General features: G+C 45.0%; 1 protein-coding gene across 2 annotated transcripts in view; it reads left to right on the top strand.

The window, feature by feature from the left end:
* The first annotated feature begins 916 nt into the window (after positions 1–916).
* LOC110487989 (tubulointerstitial nephritis antigen-like) overlaps positions 917–22,072 on the top strand; it is a 63,758-nt gene continuing 42,602 nt past the window's right edge. Inside the window, exons 1-3 of one of the 2 annotated variants that reach the window (XM_036971734.2) lie at positions 917–1,369; positions 9,176–9,486; positions 17,726–17,792. In XM_036971734.2, the coding sequence (XP_036827629.1) occupies positions 1,263–1,369; positions 9,176–9,486; positions 17,726–17,792 (485 nt within the window). In that variant the 5' untranslated portion in view covers positions 917–1,262. The remainder of the gene's footprint in view (positions 1,370–9,175; positions 9,487–17,725; positions 17,793–22,072) is intronic. The other variant, XM_036971735.2, reaches the window with a different exon arrangement.

The following is a 22,072-nucleotide window of genomic DNA, read 5'->3' as shown; positions in this document are numbered from 1 at the left end:
CGTTTATGAGCGCTTGGAACACAGCCGGGGCGTTGGTCAGGCCGAAGGGCAGCATTCGTAATGACCAGTAGGCGTGTTGAAAGCGGTCTTCCTCTCATCACTGGGTCTGATCCGCACAAGATGGTATGCGTTCCGCAGGTCAAGCTTAGTGAAGGCAACTGCTTCCTGGAGCAGCTCAAAGGCTGTGGCCATAAGGGGTAGCGGGTAGCGGTTACGGACGGTTATGGCATTGAGTCCCCGGTAGTCGATGCAAGGACGTAATCCACCGTCTTTTTTGGCCACAAAGAAAAACCCTGCTCCCGCCGGACAGGTGGATGGACGCATGAGGCCTGCTGCCAGAGCGTCCTTGATGTAGGTATCCATAGCAGCTCGTTCGGGAGGAGATAGGGAAAAGATCCGACCCCTGGGGGGGCAGGCCTCAAAAGATAATAAAAAAGAAATAAACAAGACCAAAAACAGAGTACCACAAGAGCGTCCAACTGGGGCAACAAATGTTCACAGCATCACTGGGGCTGGGTGCCAACATTCAAACACAGAGCAAAGAACTGAGGAAAACTAAGGGTTTAAATACAATCAAGAGAAACGAGGCACAGGTGCAAATAATAACTGGGAACAAGGGAAAACAAAAGGGTCAAAAAGCACAATGGGGGCATCTAGTGACCAAAACTGGAACAACCCTGGCCAAATCCTGACAGATAGTGGACATATTGTAAAGGTGTGTTCATGTTGCCTGGCTACCCAGACTCCTTGGCTGACCAAACGCTACACCATGCCTTTGGACATTAGTTTAGCGAACGACAGAGCAGCGGAATAATTTTGTAACAGTAATGCTACTGCTTTTACTGCAGCTGTGCTAACCATGGTACAGGTGAGTCTTTTCAAACCACCCTTTGTCAAGTTTTTCTAGTGGCCACTAGGGGGTAGCGAGGTGGTCACTGTGCCAAAGGGAAACAAGTGGATGACCCTGTGGTGATGTCACAAATTAAAAAAGCTTAATCACAGGGACAAAATAGAAAGAAAGAGCTAAATGGCAGTTGCTTTTGAAAATAACTGTTCTAGGTTTATTCAAGAGAGAGAGAAAATAAGGATTAGGCTAGGAGTCAGAAGGATAGGGCAGAGAGAGAGTGTGAAGGAGGGGGAGGGAGGAGTGGTTTGTTCATACTTAGTGGCTGTACAGTATATATAACTCAGTTGTTTAGCCTGACAGTGCAGTGAATGAGAAGAGAGTGAGGGAGAAAGGGAGACAGACTTTCTCTCTGTGTATGAATTACAGAGAAAGCAGCAGAAAATCATATAATCTTTTACAGGACTGGGTTTTTCTATTGGATTACAAACAAGAAGAGAGATTTTCACAGAATACACATACAAGGTAAAATGGATTACCTCTTTCCCTCTCTCTGAGCCAGATCAGACAGGTGCAGGATTCACATAATTATCTAAAAAATGTAACAAACATTTTGGAAGTAGGTTTGATGGTAAACAACTAAATAAATAAAGCTAGTTAGATTTCCTTGGCTATGCTAGTTTTGATATAATGTGATTGTAATTAGCATTTACTGTGACTAGTTTCAGTTATGTTCAGTCTTCCTAATCAGATTCTTAGGAAAGTTTGTTTTCAGAATTTGACCAGTTGTCTAGTTAAATAAAGGGTTAATAAAAAAAGATTAAAAAAACTAGGATTTAACCCACATATAATACTACAAAATTAGACTTGATATGTGGAAAATGTCTGAAAGTGTAGTGTACATCTTATGTATTCTAGATACTAAGATTATTGTTCATTTTGTCTTTGGACTGTGTCTCCTGTTTTAAACCAAGGGAGGTTTGTGTGACACCTGTAAAATAAATGGTTGCTTTGTTTAGTGTATCCTTGAGTTGAGAATAAAAGTAAACAGAACTCAAGGACTCCATGACACACTCTTAGAACTCTCTAGAAATACCTCACTCCATTGAAATGCTTTTAGACTGATACCGACTGTGAGTGATTGAGTTATCTAGTGGGTTGTGAAACAATGTTTCAAAGTTCAGCTGATCCTATTTGTCTATATGTGAAGAGAGGTGAGAGAGAAAAGAGAGTTGGTGTGTGTGTCTATGCGTGTGCGTGTGTGTGTGTGGGTGTGTTTGCTTGCGTGCATGTGTTTGTTTGTCTGGCTGTCTCAGCACAGGTGAATGATACTGCCCAGGTGAGATGAAACCAGGGTGTGTTGTGCTTGTTCAGTGTTCTACCCTCATGACTCCATACAATATGAGGCAGACAGGCAGCCGGCAATGGACTCTGGAAGTTGTTGAGCAGCTGGTTCTAGGGCACTGCATCCCTCTGATTTGCAGTCATTATGGGTTATAATAACTGTGGAATGTCTATAAGTTGGTTGTGCGATGAGGCTTTTCTGTTTTACTGTGCTGGAGGGATCAACAGCAAGGCTACAGCTGATAACAGTACTGTGCCATTCTGTATGTCTGAGGCGCTACCGTGGAACCAAAGCAAGGCTGACTACAGTACTGTGTCATTCTGTATGTCTGAGGCGCTACAATGGAACCAAAGCAAGGCTGACTACAGTACTGTGTTATTCTGTATGACTGAGGCGCTACCATGGAACCAAAGCAAGGCTGACTACAGTACTGTGTTATTCTGTATGTCTGAGGCGCTACCATGGAACCAAAGCAAGGCTGACTACAGTACTGTGTTATTCTGTATGTCTGAGGCGCTACCATGGAACCAAAGCAAGGCTGACTACAGTACTGTGTTATTCTGTATGTCTGAGGCGCTACCATGGAACCAAAGCAAGGCTGACTACAGTACTGTGTTATTCTGTATGTCTGAGGCGCTACCATGGAACCAAAGCAAGGCTGACTACAGTACTGTGTTATTCTGTATGTCTGAGGCGCTACCATGGAACCAAAGCAAGGCTGACTACAGTACTGTGTTATTCTGTATGTCTGAGGCGCTACCATGGAACCAAAGCAAGGCTGACTACAGTACTATGTTATTCTGTATGTCTGAGGCGCTACCATGGAACCAAAGCAAGGCTGACTACAGTACTGTGTTATTCTGTATGTCTGAGGCGCTACCATGGAACCAAAGCAAGGCTGACTACAGTACTGTGTTATTCTGTATGTCTGAGGCGCTACCATGGAACCAAAGCAAGGCTGACTACAGTACTGTGTTATTCTGTATGTCTGAGGCGCTACCATGGAACCAAAGCAAGGCTGACTACAGTACTGTGTTATTCTGTATGTCTGAGGCGCTACCATGGAACCAAAGCAAGGCTGACTACAGTACTGTGTTATTCTGTATGTCTGAGGCGCTACCATGGAACCAAAGCAAGGCTGACTACAGTACTGTGTTATTCTGTATGTCTGAGGCGCTACCATGGAACCAAAGCAAGGCTGACTACAGTACTCCTGTATGTGACATGACACCATTTGCCCTTAATAAGGTAATTCTGGTCACATGTCCATTTACAGTACATAGACTTGACCTGTGATTTGGTGATGGTGTGGATGGTGTTTAGTCATGGTGTTGATGGTGGGGTTAATGGTAGTTGGTGATGGTGTTTGGTCATGGTGTTGATGGTGGGGTTAATGGTAGTTGGTGATGGTATTGATGGTGGGGTTAATGGTAGTTGGTCATGGTATTGATGGTGGGGTTAATGGTAGTTGGTCATGATGTTGATGGTGGGGTAAATGGTAGTTGGTGATGGTGTTAATGGTAGTTGGTCATGGTGTTAATGGTAGTTGGTCATGGTATTGATGGTGGTGTTAATGGTAGTTGGTCATGGTATTGATGGTGGTGTTACTGGTAGTTGGTGATGGTGTTGATGCTGGTGTTAATGGTAGTTGGTGATGGTGTTTGGTCATGGTGTTGATGGTAGTGTTGATGATACAATCACACACAATAAGATGTGGCTAGGGGCCATTGTTTGTCCGTCCCATGGCTGTGCAGAGAGTGTGAGTTCACACACCAGCCAAAAAGGTGTGGTCAAGATTCTCTCCATGTCGGAGTGGCATTGACTAAAATACAATAATATAGAATACAGTATAAACATATGAAATGAGTAAAACAGTATATTCATAAACATTATTAAAGTGACCAGGGATTCTTTGTCTATGTACAGTGCCTTTGGAAAGTATTCCGACTCCTTGACTTTTTCCACATTTTGCACATAGAGCATTATTCTAAAATTGATCAATTAAATAAAAATCCTCATCAATCTACACACAATACTCCATAATGACAAAGCAAAAACATTTTTTTTAAACATTTTTGCAAATGTATTAAAAATACAAAACAGAAATACCTTATTTTAAAAGTAAATGGAATTGATAAAATGTACTTAAGTATCACAAGTAAAAGTATAAACCATTTCAAATTGCTTATATTAAACAAACCAGAAGGCCTGATTATTATATATAGTTTTATTGATGGATAGCCAGGGACACACTGCAACACTCAGACATAAATGACAAATGAAGCATTTGTGTTTAGTGAGTTCGCCAGATGAGAGGCAGTAGGGATGACCAGTGATGTTCTCTTGATAAGTGTGTGAATTGGACCATTTTCCTGTCAAAATGTAATGAGTCCTTTTGGGTGTTAGGGAAGTAAAAGTTGGCTAAAATATAAATAGTAAAGTACAGATACCACCAAAAACTACTTAAGTAGTATTTTTTACTTAAGTACTTTACACCACTGCTCATTAGTTACACCAGTGAAGGCAGATGTGCCTGGATTTGAAATGTATCATCTGTTGTTGTCTGCTTGATGTACAGCAGTGTCTCATTAGATTTAACAGAGAAATCATTAAGGTAATGAGATCCCAGAAATGTTCCATACGCACAAAAAACACTAATTTATTTACATCTCTGTCGGTGAGCATTTCTCCTTTGCCAAGATAATCCATCCACCTGAGAGGTGTGGCATATCAAGAAGCTGATTAAACAACATGATCATTACACAGGTGCACCTTGTGCTGCGGACAACAAAAGGCCACACTAAAATGTGCAGTTATGTCACAAAACACAATGCTACAAATATCTGAAGTTTTAAGGGAGTGTGCAATTGGCATGCTGACTGCAGGAATGTCCACCAGAGCTGTTGTCATAGAACTGAATGTTCATAGTACGCAAGTATGAACACCATGGGACCATGCAGCCGTCACATTGCTCAGGAAGGAGACGCGTTCTGTCTCCTAGAGATGAACGTATTTTGGTGAGAAAAGTGCTAGTCAATCCCAGAACAACAGGAAAAAGATCTTGTGAAGATGCTTGAGGAAATGGGTACAAAAGTATCTGTATCCACAGTAAATGAGTCCTATATTGACATAACCTGAAAGGCCACTCAGTAAGAAAGAAGCCACTGCTCCAAAACTGCCATAAAAAAATCCAGACTACGGTTTGCAACTGCACATGGGGACAAAGATTGTACTTTTTGGAGAAATGTCCTCTGGTCTGTTAAAACAAAAATAGAACTGTTTGGCCATAATGACCATCGTTATGTTTGGAGTAAAAAGGGGGCGGCTTGCAAGCCGAAGAACATCATCCCAACCGTAAATCACGGGGGTGGCAGCATCATGTTGTGGGGGTGCTTTGCTGCAGGAGGGACTGGTGCACTTCACAAAATAGATGGCTACATGATGAAGGAAAATTATGTGAATATATTGAAGCAACATCTCAAGACATTAGTCAGGAAGTTAAAGCTTGGTCGCAAATGGGTCTTCCAAATGGACAATGACCCTAAGTATACTTCCAAAGTTGTGGCAAAATGTCTTAAGGACAACAAAGTCAAAGTATTGGAGTGGCCATCACAAAGCCCCGACCTCAATCCTATAGAAAATCTGTGGGCAGAACTGAAAAAGTTTGTGCGAGCAAGGAGGCCTACAGACCTGACTCAGTTACACCAGCTCTGTCAGGAGGAATGGGCCAAAATTCACCCAACTTATTGTGGGAAGCTTGTGGAAGGCTACGTTTGACCCAAGTTAAACAATTTAAAGGCAATGCTACCAAATACTAATTGAGTGTATGGGAACGTTTGACCCCATGGAAATGTGATGAAATAAATAAAAGCTGAAATAAATCATTCTCTACTATTATTCTGACATTTCACATTCTTAAAATAAAGTGGTCATCCTAACTGACCTAAGACAGGGAATTTTTACTCTGATTAAATGTCAGGAATTGTGAAAAACTGAGTTTAAATGTATTTGGCTAAGGTGTATGTAAACTTCCGACTTCAACTGTATATATAGTACATGTGTAGAACAGGAAAGAGAGAGGCGTGGTCTGTAGGACAGGATAGAGAGGTGTGGTTTGTAGGACATGATAGAGAGAGGCTTGTTTGTAGGACAGGATAGAAAGAGGCCTGGTCTGTAGGACAGGATAGAGAGGGAGGCCTGGTTTGTAGGACAGGATAGAGAGAGGTGTGGTCTGTAGGACAGGGTAGAGAGAAAGGCGTGGTTTGTAGGACAAGATAGAGAGAGAGGCCTGGTTTGTAGGACAGGATAGAGAGATGTGTGGTTTGTAGGACAGGATAGAGAGAGAGGCCTGGTTTGTAGGACAGGATAGAGAGAGAGGCCTGGTCTGTAGGACAGGATAGAGAGGCGTGGTTTTTAGGACAGGCTAGAGAGAGAAAGAGGCATGCCCTTTGGGACATTTCCTGAAGATTGACAAATTAGCTCTGACAGACAGCAGGAAGTTTGTTTCCATGATGACGTGATGGCTTTATATTCTCATGTTGATGATAATTATGTCACAACCCCCCTTTTGGACTGAGCGGTGGTGGAATGTCCCTTTTTTAATAAACAGTGAAGTATTGCATTGAGTGCTATTTTAGTGTGGCCGCATCGAACAACGTATTATGCAAAGAGACCCCAGAGAGCCATATTTATAGCAGGCTTACAGGCTTTGTCCCAAATGTAACCCTATTCTCTACATAGTGCACTACTTTTGACCAGGGCTGCACCCTATTCCCTATAAAGTGTACTACTTCCTATGGTCCCTGGTCAAAAGTAGTGCACTTTATAGGGAAAAGGGTGTCATTTGGGACAATGACACAGTCTAGTAATGTCTCAGACCTGAAACCATTGAAATACAGTAACAGTATTGGGCAGTTCAATCTTTGCAGCTTTACCTTTCTCTTCATCATAGTGAAGTATAGATTTGCACGGTTCAAATTCAAATACAGTAGAACATTCTGTGAATGCTATAGAGTTCTTTGAAGAGTAGCGTGAGGATTTGTGGAGAGGTCCCTTAAAATCTTGACCTAACCTGTTAGATGTAAACGCCCCATCTGTTTTGGAGTATGTGTAACAGTATATTTTTAGACCGTCCCCTCGCCCATACCCGGGCGCGAACCAGGGACCTTCTGCACACATCAACAGTCACCCTCGAAGCATCGCTCCACAAAAGCCGCGGCCCTTGTAGAGCAAGGGGAACTACTACTTCAAGGTCTCAGAGCAAGTGACGTCACTGATTGAAACGCTATTTAGCGCCCACGCTAACTAAGCTAGCCGTTTCACATCCGTTACACTCACCCCCCTTTTGACCTTCCTCCTTTTTCCGCAGCAACCAGTAATCCTTGTATGAGCTGAAAGTTTAGAGGGACGGCCAGGTCTTGGTAGATTTGCAGTGGTCTGATACTCCTTCCATTTCAATATTATCGCTTGCACAGTGCTCCTTGGGATGTTTAAAGCTTGGGAAATCTTTTTGTATCCAAATCCGGCTTTAAACTTCTTCACAACAGTATATCGGACCTGCCTGGTGTGTTCCTTGTTCTTCATGATGCTCTCTGCGCTTTTAACGGACCTCTGAGACTATCACAGTACGGAGACTTGATTACACACAGGTGGATTGTATTTATCATCATTAGTAATTTAGGTCAACATTGGATCATTCAGAGATCCTCACTGAACTTCTGGAGAGAGTTTGCTGCACTGAAAGTAAAGGGGCTGAATAATTTTGCACGCCCAATTTTTCAGTTTTTGATTTGTTAAAAAAGTTTGAAATATCCAATAAATGTTGTTCCACTTCATGATTGTGTCCCACTTGTTGTTGATTCTTCACAAAAAAATACAGTTTTATATCTTTATGTTTGAAGCCTGAAATGTGGCAAAAGGTCGCAAAGTTCAAGGGGGCCGAATACTTTCGCAAGGCACTGTATCTCACTTGTTGATCTCTAAGCAGGACTAGGCCTGTCATCTTATTCAAATCAAATTTATTTATATAGCCCTTCGTACATCAGCTGATATCTCAAAGTGCTGTACAGAAACCCAGCCTAAAACCCCAAACAGCAAGCAATGCAGATGTAGAAGCACGGTGGCTAGGAAAAACTCCCTAGAAAGGCCAGAACCTAGGAAGAAACCTAGAGAGGAACCAGGCTATGAGGGGTGGCCAGTCCTCTTCTGGCTGTGCCGGTTGGAGATTATAACAGAACATGGCCAAGATGTTCAAATGTTCATAAATTACCAGCATGGTCAAATAATAATAATCACAGGCAGAACAGTTGAAACTGGAGCAGCAGCACGGCCAGGTGGACTGGGGACAGCAAGGAGTCATCATGCCAGGTAGTCCTGAGGCATGGTCCTAGGGCTCAGGTCCCCCGAGATAGAGAAAGAAAGAGAGAATTAGAGAGAGCATACATAAATTCACACAGGACACCGGATAAGACAGGAGAAGTACTCCAGATATAACAAACTGACCCTATCCCCCCGACACATAAACTACTGCAGCATAAATACTGGAGGCTGAGACAGGAGGGGTCAGGAGACACTCTGGCCCCATCCGATGACACCCCCGGACAGGGCCAAACAGGAAGGATATAACCCCACCCACTTTGCCAAAGCACAGCCCCCACACCACTAGAGGGATATCTTCAACCACCAGCTTACCATCCTGAGACAAGGCCGAGTATAGCCCACAAAGATCTCCGCCACGGCACAACCCAAGGGGGGGGGGCGCCAACCCAGACAGGAAGATCACATCAGTGACTCAACCCACTCAAGTGACGCACCCCTCCTAGGAATGGCATGAAAGAGCACCAGTAAGCCAGTGACTCAGCCCCTGTAATAGAATGAATCTATTAGGATTTTGACAAATGTCTGACCTGACACTCTATCAGTGTCTACATAATTTATGACCTGCTCATAGCATCCTAACAGATGTTCTTCTTTGTCCCTTCTGTCAGGGTAGAAATGAAGCTTCTAGCGGCCATAGCAGTGGTGCTCCTCCTGGTGGTGGCGGAGAGTATGGCGGCCAGAGGCACATCCAGGAGGACCAAGAGGGAGCTGATGAGCCCGCTGCACATGGGGGGAATCAGGGACCCGTTTGGGTCGTACTGCGAGCGGAGAGGGGGCTGCTGCCCGGGCCGGGATGACCAGTGTACGGTGCCCTACCTGGACACCATCTGTTACTGTGACCTGTTCTGTAACCGAACCATCTCAGACTGCTGCCCTGACTTCTGGGGCCACTGTCTGGGCATCTCACCCCCTTTCATTGGTAAGTGAGAGGGTGTGTGTGGGGAGGAGGGTGTGTGGCGGCGGGGGGGGGGTCGTATGGTGTGTGCGTGTGTGCCTGCCACTTAAGATTCAAACAGAAAGGCCCAGTACAGTGGAGACCTGTAGAGTAGCCAAAGTATACAGGTCCCACACTGAGTGTATGGGACTACTGAATGAATGGCAACTACCAACTGCTAATCCTACGCACAGGCAAAGTTATGTTTCAACTGTCACAGTACATTAGGTAGGAGGTCCCATTGGCCTGTGAAACCTTAGCACACTGTGGTAAAATATAATATTATTTGTCACATGCTTCACAAACAACAGGTGTAGTCTAACAGGGAAGTGCTTACGGACGCTTCCCAAAAATGCAGAAAGAAAAAAAGAGAAATCTTATTTTTCTATTAACTCAAAGAATAAATACACAATGAGTAACGACTTGGCTATATACATAGAGGACCAGTTACCTAGTCGATGTGCAGGGGTACGAGGTAATTTAGGTAGATGTGTACATATAGGTAGGGATAAAGTGACTAGTTAACAGGATAGAAAATAGACAGTAGCAGCAGTGTATGTGATGAGTCAAAAGAGATTAGTGGGATCACTTTCTCTGCTTTCACAGTATAAACATGCTTCACCTACACTATAACTCTGCTAGTCGTTGTGGAGGTGTAAAATGTTCTGCTGGCAGCAGGGCCCAACCTGAGAAGAGACCAGGAACAGTAGTCTTCTTATTAGTCTGAGACAGATGGAGGGGGAGGTCGGAGGTCAGGAGAAAGAATGCACACTATGCAGAGAGAGGGAGAGATAGGCGACGGGAACGGGACAGGAAGTAGGGACAGGTCGAGGTAGGTATGTGCTCGCTAGATGACAGGGAGGTTGCGTTTCCCAAAGAGAGACATAAACACACCTTAGCCTGTGGGAGACGGGGGAAAGAGAAAGGAGTGACACCTTCATTTCTCACTCTCTCTACCTCACTTGCTCTTTCCCATCTCTCAGCTCACCTTATCAGACAAACTGTAGGATAAATTCCAAAACCATTTCATTCAAATCATACACTCACCCCACTTTTGACCTCCTCCTTTTCCACAACAACCAGTGATCCGGGTCAACAGCATCAATGTAACAGTATAGCTTCCGCCCCTCTCCTCGCCCCAACCTGGGCTCGAATCAGGGACCTTCTGCACACATCAACAACAGCCTCCCACGAAGCATCGTTACCCATCGCGCCACAAAAGCTGCGGCTCTTGCAGAGCAAGGTTAACAACTACTTCAAGGTCTCAGAGTGAGTAACGTCACCGATTGAAACGCTATTAGCGTGCACCCCGCTAACTAGCTAGCCATTTCACATCGGTTACACTAGTTCCCACTCCACAGAACCATTAGCTCAAGTTAAGGGTTAGGTTTAGGGTTAGGTTCACCTCTCCTAGTTCCCACTACACAGAACCATTAGCTCAAGTTAAGGGTTAGGGTTAGGTCATCTCTCATAGATCGCACTCCACAGAACCATTAGCTCAAGTTAAGGGTTAGGGTTAGGTCATCTCTCATAGATCGCACTCCACAGAACCATTAGCTCAAGTTAAAGGGTTAGGGTTAGGTCATCTCTCATAGATCGCACTCCACAGAACCATTAGCTCAAGTTAAAGGGTTAGGGTTAGGTCATCTCTCATAGATCGCACTCCACAGAACCATTAGCTCAAGTTAAGGGTTAGGGTTAGGTTTAGGGTTAGGTTCACCTCTCCTAGTTCCCACTCCACAGAACCATTAGCTCAAGTTAAGGGTTAGGGTTAGGTTTAGGGTTAGGTTCACCTCTCCTAGTTCCCACTCCACAGAACCATTATGGAGTAGTGATGGAGTTAAGAAGAGTTTCTCGATACACTCGTGAGTTAATATACTGTAAGAAACATAATAAAGAAATCCCCATCAAAATCCATTCAGTTTAAGCTGGAGATAGCTGCGTCTCAATCGACCACATCTGCCGATGTCGGCCCACCGTATCTGCAGCTACGACTGTGTTTGTCAGACTATGAGACATCCCGAAAATGGTTATTCTCACGAAAACGTCTGTAGTGTCATGGGACTCGTCTGAAGTCGGTAACGCTGATGTGCCAAGTGTCTGTACTGTGGCGTCTGAAACCGTGTAGGCTACAAACCAATATGTTGCTCTACGTGCCCCGGGACTCGTCTGAAGGTAACCCATACAAACCAATGTGTTGCTCTACGTGCCCCGGGACTCGTCTGAAGGTAACCCATACAAACCAATATGTTGCTCTACGTGCCCCGGGACTCGTCTGAAGGTAACCCATACAAACCAATATGTTGCTCTACGTGCCCCGGGACTCGTCTGAAGGTAACCCATACAAACCAATATGTTGCTCTACGTGCCCCGGGACTCGTCTGAAGGTAACCCATACAAACCAATATGTTGCTCTACATGCCCCCGGGACTCGTCTGAAGGTAACCCATTCAAACCAATATGTTGCTCTACGTGCCCCGGGACTCGTCTGAAGGTAACCCATACAAACCAATATGTTGCTCTACGTGCCCCGGGACTCGTCTGAAGTTAACCCATACAAACCAATATGTTGCTCTACGTGCCCCGGGACTCGTCTGAAGGTAACCCATACAAACCAATGTGTTGCTCTACGTGCCCCGGGACTCGTCTGAAGGTAACCCATACAAACCAATATGTTGCTCTACGTGCCCCGGGACTCGTCTGAAGGTAACCCATACAAACCAATATGTTGCTCTACGTGCCCCGGGACTCGTCTGAAGGTAACCCATACAAACCAATATGTTGCTCTACGTGCCCCGGGACTCGTCTGAAGGTAACCCATACAAACCAATATGTTGCTCTACGTGCCCCGGGACTCGTCTGAAGGTAACCCATACAAACCAATATGTTGCTCTACGTGCCCCGGGACTCGTCTGAAGGTAACCCATACAATCCAATATGTTGCTCTACGTGCCCCGGGACTCGTCTGAAGGTAACCCATACAAACCAATATGTTGCTCTACGTGCCCCGGGACTCGTCTGAAGGTAACCCATACAAACCAATATGTTGCTCTACGTGCCCCGGGACTCGTCTGAAGGTAACCCATACAAACCAATATGTTGCTCTACGTGCCCCGGGACTCGTCTGAAGGTAACCCATACAAACCAATATGTTGCTCTACGTGCCCCGGGACTCGTCTGAAGGTAACCCATACAAACCAATATGTTGCTCTACGTGCCCCGGGACTCGTCTGAAGGTAACCCATACAAACCAATATGTTGCTCTACGTGCCCCGGGACTCGTCTGAAGGTAACCCATACAAACCAATATGTTGCTCTACGTGCCCCCGGGACTCGTCTGAAGGTAACCCATACAAACTAATATGTTGCTCTACGTGCCCCGGGACTCGTCTGAAGGTAACCCATACAAACCAATATGTTGCTCTACGTGCCCCGGGACTTGTCTGAAGGTAACCCATACAAACCAATATGTTGCTCTACGTGCCCCGGGACTCGTCTGAAAGTAACCCATACAAACCAATATGTTGCTCTACGTGCCCCGGGACTCGTCTGAAGGTAACCCATACAAACCAATATGTTGCTCTACGTGCCCCGGGACTCGTCTGAAGGTAACCCATACAAACCAATATGTTGCTCTACGTGCCCCGGGACTCGTCTGAAGGTAACCCATACAAACCAATATGTTGCTCTACGTGCCCCGGGACTCGTCTGAAGGTAACCCATACAAACCAATATGTTGCTCTACGTGCCCCGGGACTCGTCTGAAGGTAACCCATACAAACCAATATGTTGCTCTACGTGCCCCGGGACTCGTCTGAAGGTAACCCATACAAACCAATATGTTGCTCTACGTGCCCCGGGACTCGTCTGAAGGTAACCCATACAAACCAATATGTTGCTCTACGTGCCCCGGGACTCGTCTGAAGGTAACCCATACAAACCAATGTGTTGCTCTACGTGCCCCGGGACTCGTCTGAAGGTAACCCATACAAACCAATATGTTGCTCTATGTGCCCCGGGACTCGTCTGAAGGTAACCCATACAAACCAATATGTTGCTCTACGAGCCCCGGAACTTGTCAGAAGGTAACCCATACAAACCAATATGTTGCTCTACGTGCCCCGGGACTCGTCTGAAGGTAACCCATACAAATCAATGTGTTGCTCTACGTGCCCCGGGACTCATCTGAAGTTAACCCATACAAACCAATGTGTTGCTCTACGTGCCCCGGGACTCGTCTGAAGGTAACCCATACAAACCAATATGTTGCTCTACGTGCCCCGGGACTCGTCTGAAGGTAACCCATACAAATCAATGTGTTGCTCTACGTGCCCCGGGACTTGTCTGAAGGTAACCCATACAAACCAATATGTTGCTCTACGTGCCCCGGGACTCGTCTGAAGGTAACCCATACAAACCAATATGTTGCTCTACGTGCCCCGGGACTCGTCTGAAGGTAACCCATACAAATCAATGTGTTGCTCTACGTGCCCCGGGACTTGTCTGAAGGTAACCCATACAAACCAATATGTTGCTCTACGTGCCCCGGGACTCGTCTGAAGGTAACCCATACAAACCAATATGTTGCTCTACGTGCCCCGGGACTTGTCTGAAGGTAACCCATACAAACCAATATGTTGCTCTACGTGCCCCGGGACTCGTCTGAAGGTAACCCATACAAACCAATATGTTGCTCTACGTGCCCCGGGACTTGTCTGAAGGTAACCCATACAAATCAATGGAAGTATGGAGATCGTTTTGTGCCAACAAAAATAACGGGTTAAATATGTGTCCCAAAAAAATACAATATTTTCAGAGCTTTCTTATGTCTCCTAGATATAGGACAAACACTTCAAAACCTTTTGTTAACTCTCTCACTACACGTCACAGCCAGGGTCTTACTGTTAACTCTCTCACTACACGTCACAGTCAGGGTGTTACTGTTAACTCTCTCACTACACACCTCACAGCCAGGGTGTTACTGTTAACTCTCTCACTACACACCTCACAGCCAGGGTGTTACTGTTAACTCTCTCACTACACACCTCACAGCCAGGGTCTTACTGTTAACTCTCTCACTACACACCTCACAGCCAGGGTGTTACTGTTAACTCTCTCACTACACGTCACAGTCAGGGTGTTACTGTTAACTCTCTCACTACACACCTCACAGCCAGGATGTTACTGTTAACTCTCTCACTACACACCTCACAGCCAGGGTGTTACTGTTAACTCTCTCACTACACACCTCACAGCCAGGGTCTTACTGTTAACTCTCTCACTACACCCCTCACAGCCAGGGTGTTACTGTTAACTCTCTCACTACACACTCTGTGTGTGGTGTGTGTTTGTGGACACGTGGGTGCCTGCATGGCTGGTAGCTTGGGTGCTTTCCCTCTCCTGCTGGCGTTTGAGCACGCCCGTGTGTGCCCCTCATGCCTGCGTGCCTTTGTAGTCTGTGTGTCTGTGTGTGGAGTGTGTAGTGTCGTGTTAATGATCCATGGTATCACCATCTTAAAACAATTCCATATGTTAGCTCCCTGCCACCCCAACGGCTTAGACTTTTAGAGTTAATCAGACAGACAGACAGACAGACAGACAGACAGACAGACAGACAGACAGACAGACAGACAGACAGACAGACAGACAGACAGACAGCTGAAGGAGGAGTAGCTTCTGGAGTGTTACAGTGTTACTACCATAAATCACACAGCAGTCTCCTGCAGGGCCCAACACAGCGTTGGCTTCTGACCCTCCTCCTACACAAGGGGAGTGTTAGAGGGAAGAGGTCAGCAGAGATGGTGTAGATATCTGTCCCAGCCAGTCTAGGACTTCAACTGAACATTGGAATGACCCTGTAAACCTTTGAAAATGACAAAAGACATTGGAAAGGAAATAGTGCTGAGAAAACGTGGAAAAAAGGACCATGAGGATAATACATGGATTATACGTTTTGGATTCAAACTCCACGGAATGTCTAATCCTATACTGATGAGGTCTAGATGGAATTTAAATTGACCCCATCCTCGGAGGCCACACGGGTGTGTGTGGTTTTGTCTTTGCCCAGTGAGGGGTGGGATGTGTGAGGTAGAGTGGCGCCCCTGTCCCCTGGAACCCCCTGGAGGTGGCAGGGTTTTCATTAAGTGTGTGTATAATTAAGCTTGTTAAGGCATGATGAGGACCTGTTAGCCCTGGGACACAGAGGACAGAAGCCAACAGGACATTCCAACAGAAGATTAGTGCAGCTCAGGGTTCCCCAAACCCCACACACACTACTACACACCTCACAGCCAGGGTGTTACTGTTAACTCTCTCACTACACACCTCACAGCCAGGGTGTTACTGTTAACTCTCTCACTACACACCTCACAGCCAGGGTGTTACTGTTAACTCCCTCACTACACCTCACAGCCAGGGTGTTACTGTTAACTCTCTCACTACACCTCACAGCCAGGGTGTTACTGTCAACTCTCTCACTACACACCTCACAGCCAGGGTGTTACTGTTAACTCTCTCACTACACACCTCACAGCCAGGGTGTTACTGTTAACTCTCCCACTACACCTCACAGCCAGGGTGTTACTGTTAACTCTCTCAATACACACCTGCGTGCCTTTGTGTGTCTGTAGTGTGGAGTGTGTGTCTGTGTCTGGAGTGTAGAGTGTGTGTCTGTGTCTAGAGTGTCTGTGTCTGGAGTGTGTGTCTGTGTCTGGAGTGTAGAGTGTGTGTCTGTGTCTGGGGTGTAGAGTGTGTGTCTGTATCTGGAGTGTCTGGAGTGTAGAGTGTGTCTGGAGTGTCTGTGTCTGTAGTGCGGAGTGTGTGTCTGTGTCTGTGAGTGTGGAGTGTGTATGTGTGTGTCTGTGAAAATGTATCCACTCATTACTAAAATTTAATTTTAAAAAGTGTGTGTAGTGTAGAGTGTGTGGAGTGTGTGTTTGTAGTGCGGAGTGTGTGTGTCTGTAGTGTAGAGAGTGTGTGGAGTGTGTGTTTGTAGTGCGGAGTGTGTGTGTCTGTAGTGTAGAGAGTGTGTGAAGTGTGTGTTTGCAGTGCGGAGTGTGTGTGTGTGTAGTGTAGAGTGTGTGGATGTGTGTTGTAGAGTGTGTTTGTGTGTGTAGTGTGGAATGTGTATTGTAGAGTGTGTGTAGTGTAGAGTGTGTGGATGTGTAGTGTAGAGTGTGTGGATGTGTAGTGTAGAGTGTGTGGATGCGTATTGTAGAGTGTGTGGATGCGTATTGTAGAGTGTGTGGATGTGTACTGTAGAGTGTGTGTGTGTACTGTAGAGTGTGTGTGTGTACTGTAGAGTGTGTGTGTGGAGTGTGGATTGTAGAGTGTGTGTAGTGTAGAGTGTGTGTGTAGTGTAGAGCATGTGTGTAGAGTGTGTGTAGTGTAGAGTGTGTGTAGTGTAGAGTGTGTAGTGTAGAGTGTGTATTGTAGTGTGTGTGTAGAGTGTGTGGAGTGTGTAGTGTAGAGTGTGTGTAGTGTGTAGTGTAGAGTGTGTGTAGTGTAGAGTGTGGAGTGTGTATTGTAGTGTAGAGTGTGTGTAGTGTAGAGTGTGTGTGTAGTGTAGAGCGTGTGTGTAGAGCGTGTGTGTAGAGTGTGTGTGTGTGTAGTGTGTGTGTGTGTAGTGTGGAGTGTGTATTGTAGAGTGTGTGTATTGTAGAGTGTGTGTAGTGTAGAGTGTGTGTGTAGTGTAGAGTGTGTGTGTAGTGTAGAGCGTGTGTGTAGAGTGTGTGGAGTGTGTAGTGTAGAGTGTGTGTAGTGTAGAGTGTGTATTGTAGAGTGTGTGTAGTGTAGAGTGTGTGGAGTGTGTATTGTAGAGTGTGTGTAGTGGAGTGTGTAGTGTAGAGTGTGTGGAGTGTGTATTGTAGATTGTGTGTGTATTGTAGAGTGTGTGTAGTGTAGAGAGTGTGTAGTGTAGAGTGTGTGTAGTGTAGAGTGTGTGTAGTGTAGAGAGTGTATAGTGTGTGTGTAGTGTAGAGTGTGTAGTGTGTAGAGAGTGTGTAGTGTGTGTGTAGTGTAGAGTGTGTGTGTATAGTGTATAGTGTGTAGTGTAGAGTGTGTGTGTGTGTGTATACATGGGAGCGTGGTGAGAAGATATAGTGGAGGAATCTGTATGAGTCAGCCTCTCAGATCTTCTGCCACAACTGGACTAAAAAGTTATCATTAATGTGATCCTATCGGCTGTCAGCATCTTTCTGAATTTCCTTCCTTTGTTTCCTTCCAGGCACCTGTGAAAGGAACAGCCACAAATTCCTCTCAGGACAGACATACAAAGAGAACTGCAACTTATGGTACGTGTCTCTAACCTCTTCCTCTCTTTTCTCCCTGTACAGTGCATTCAGAAAGTATTCAGGCCCCTTGATTTTTCCCACATTATGTTAGGTTACAGCCTTATTCTAAAATGGATTCAATTTTTTTAAGTCCTCAGAAATCTACATACAATACCCCATAATGACGAAGCAAAAACAGTTATTTTGTGAAATTTTGCCAAATGTATGAAAAATAAAAAACAGAAATACCTTATTTAAAATAAGTATTCAGACCCTTTGGTATGAGACTCGAAATTGAGCTCAGGTGCATCCTGTTTCCATTGATCATCCTTTCTACAACTTGATTGGAGTCCACCTGTGGTAAATTCAATTGATGTGGACATGATTTGGAAAGGTGTCTATATAAGGTCCCACAGTTGACAGTGCACGTCAGAGCAAAAACCAAGCCATGAGGTTGAAGTAATTGTCCGTAGAGCTCCGAGACAGGATTAGGTCAAAGCACAGATCTGGGGAAGGGTGAAAAAAAAAATCTGCTGCATTGAATGTCCCCAAGAACACAGTGGACCGCCTTGACAAACTGAGCAATCAGGGGAGAAGGGCCTTGGTCAGGGAGGTGACCAAGAACCTGATGGTCACTCTGACGGAGCTCTAGAGTTCCTCTGTGGAGATGGGAGAACCATCCAGAAGGACAACCATCTCTGCAGCACTCCACCAATCAGGCCTTTATGGTAGTGGCCAGAAGGAAGCCACTCCTCAGTAAAAGGCACATGACAGCCCGCTTGGAGTTTGCCAAAAGGCATCTAAAGACTCTCAGACCATGAGAAACCAGATTCTCTGGTCTGATGAAACCAAGAATGCCAAGCGTCACATCTGCAGGAAACCTGGCACCATCTCTACGGTGAAGCATGGTGGTGGCATCATGCTGTGGGGATGGTTTTCATTGACGGGGATGAAAAGAGGAATGGATCAAAGTACAGAGAGATTCTTGATGAAAACCTGCTCCAGAGCACTCAGGACCTCAGACTGGGGCGATGGTTCACCTTCAAACAGAACAACGACCCTAAGCACACGGCCAAGACAACGCAGGAGTGGCTTCGGGACAAGTCTCTGAATGTCTTTCAGTGACCCAGCCAGACCCCGGACTTGAACCCGATCGAACATCTTTGTAGAGACCTGAAAATAGCTGTGCAGCAACGCTCCCCATCCAACCTGGCAGAGCTTGAGAGGATCTGCAGAGAAGAATGGGATAAACTCCCCAAATACAGGTGTGGCAAGCTTGTAGCATCATACCCAAGAAGACTCAATGCTGTAATCGCTGCCAAAGGTGCTTCAACAAAGTACTGACTAAGGGGTCTGAATACTTATGTGATATTTAAGTTTTTTATATGTTATAAATTAGCAACAATTTCTAAAAACCTGTTTTTGCTTCGTCATTATGGGGAATTGTGTGTAGATGGAGGGGATTTTTATTTTATTTTAGAATAAGACTGTAACGTAAGAAAATGTGGAAAAGGTCCAGAGGTCTGAGTACTTTCCTAAGGCACTGCGTATCTCTGTCTCTACCTCTCCCCTCTCACTCCCTTTCTTTACGTCTCTCTGTTCAAACAGTGATCACTCCTTCAAACACTTTGATCTGATGACGTGACCTTTCTGGTTGTACCACAGACAGACCCACATTATCCATGGAGAGTTTTGGGACCACTGTCCATTCATTTGGTTTAATGTAGCTGTCGCCTTCATGAAATGAAAGAGTATTGCATCTTATCAAACAAGCAGCAGAATAAAAGCAACCGCTCGATATGGTTGCACATCACCCTGCAAAACAACACTGAGCATTTGGCAACATTGGGAAACATTGCGCAATATTGGGTAACAGTGGGCTTTTTGGGGCTAGAGACAGGGGTAGGATGGGTTACCTCTACAAGGGCTAGATGGGAACAACACATTCTTCAAATCCCCAGTGTCTGGCAACTCTCCTCCTCTTCTCCTCCTTTCCTCCATATGTTCCTCTCCCTCTGCTCTCCCAGTGTTGGGGAGTAGTGAACTACATGTAGTAATTCAGAAGCTTGGTGATAGTTATACAGATGGTAATACCGGCTAAACTACAGTAACACTCCAGCTAGGATTTAGTTAACCAGTACAGGCTAAACTACAGTAGCATCGCTGCTAGGATTTAGTTCATTAATACAGGCTAAACTACAGTAACATCCCAGTTTGGGTTTAGTTAACTAATACAGGCTAAACTACAGTAACATCCCAGGTATGATTTAGTTAACCAATATACTACACAGGCCAAGCTGAGTATGTTCATTCAGACTGGGGCTTATGTGTTTGATAGGCATTATAGACCCAATGCTGTATAAACCTTCCAGAAGATAATCACAGCTCAGCTGTGCATTACTCTAACCTAATGCTATAGCAGCACTGGTTGTGCTAAAGTTAAATCTAAACTTGGTTTCCTCTATCGAAATCGCTCCTCTTTCACCCCAGCTGCCAAACTAACCCTGATTCAGATGACCATCCTACCCATGCTAGATTATGGAGACATAATATATAGATCGGCAGGTAAGGGTGCTCTCGAGAGGCTAGACGTTCTTACCATTCGGCCATCAGATTTGCCACCAATGCTCCTTATAGGACACATCACTGCACTCCTCTGTAAACTGGTCATCTCTGTATACCCGTCGCAAGACCCACTGGTTGATGCTTATTTATAAAACCCTCTTAGGCCTCACACCCCCTATCTGAGATATCTACTGCAGCCCTCATCCTTCACATACAACACCCGTTCTGCCAGTCACATTCTGTTAAAGGTCCCCAAAGCACACACATCCCTGGGTCTCTCGTCTTTTCAGTTCGCTGCAGCTAGCGACTGGAACGAGCTGCAACAAACACTCAAACTGGACAGTTTTATCTCTTCATTCAAAGACTCAATCATGGACACTCTTACTGACAGTTGTGGCTGCTTTGTGTGATGTATTGTTGTCTCTATCTTCTTGACCTTTGTGCTGTTGTCTGTGCCCAATAATGTTTGTACCATGTTTTGTGCTGCTACCATGTTGTGTTGCTACCATGTTGTTGTTAGGTTGTGTTGCTACCCTGCTGTGTTGTCATGTGTTGCTGCCTTGCTATGTTGTTGTCTTAGGTCTCTCTTTATGTAGTGTTGTGTTGTCTCTCTTGTTGTGATGTGTGTTTTGTCCCATATTTAGATTGTATTTATTTATTTATTTTAATCCCAGGCCCCCGTCTCCGCAGGAGGCCTTTTGGTAGGCCGTCATTGTAAATAAGAATTTGTTCTTAACTGAAGGTAAAATTTAAATTAAAATTATGACTTATTCAGGGTTTTGTGCTTGTTTCTAGAAAATATATTTCTATATGCCAGAGCAGAAATGTAGTTTACCTTATTGATAAATCACTCGAAATAGATCTAAAAAGACCAGAATGAGATATTCCACTAGGTGAAATCTAGAGCATAGACCTAGTGACCTGTCTCATTCTAGTCTTTTTGCTTCTATTTTAGTACCACTATACTAGTACCTTACTACTACTACTATACTCTGTTCTATTGACAGCAGAATACCTGTAGGTTGGTCTGTGATACAGTATAAGACTGAAGACAATTTGGCTCTTGAATAGCAGCATGACATACAGTTGAAAATGTATTTGGCCCAAGCCCCATATTGTGTGTGTGTGTGTGTGTGTGTGTGTGTGTACGGATCGCGTGTGCTGGTGTTTTGTGTTGGTGTCTGTGCCAAGCTCTCCAACAGTGTCTCCACACCACCCACTGAGTAAGACGGCTGCAATTAAAGATAATTGGGACAGAAATTCCTCTAACTGCCCAAGTGTGCAGGAACTTTGATCTCCAAAATCATGTCTAGTACACGAATACACCTGAACCTCTTTCTAACACAAGAATATGTAGAACGACAATGCCAGGCTATCTCATAGACCCCTAACTCTTTGATTTGACTTATACATTGACTTCTTCTCACCTGTAGCTTTTCAATTGGACTAAATAATGGAGTGACCTTCATTCATTGTGTTACGAGATGGACTATTCAAGTCCTGATCACTTTTGTATGTATGGTATGGATGGTTTTCCTGTCTGGGGGATGTACAGTAGCTGAATATAACAGAGGAGGTAGTGGGTTGGGGTGAGTGCTCGAGGACAGTTCCATGATGAGGGGAGGTAGAATTCCTCACCTATCTGCCAAAACGGTTTCTCACAACCTCGCTATGGATTGTTTCTTAGAGAGGGTGTGTGTGTGTGTGTGTGTGTGTGCATGTGTGCGTGTGCATGC

Source organism: Oncorhynchus mykiss, chromosome 30, assembly GCF_057628025.1.
Source record: "Oncorhynchus mykiss isolate SJ-2025 chromosome 30, ASM5762802v1, whole genome shotgun sequence".
NCBI classification, from domain to species: Eukaryota; Metazoa; Chordata; class Actinopteri; order Salmoniformes; family Salmonidae; genus Oncorhynchus; species Oncorhynchus mykiss.
The sequence above is the reverse complement of the archived record's forward strand: the minus strand, read 5'-3'. Positions and strand labels throughout refer to the sequence as shown.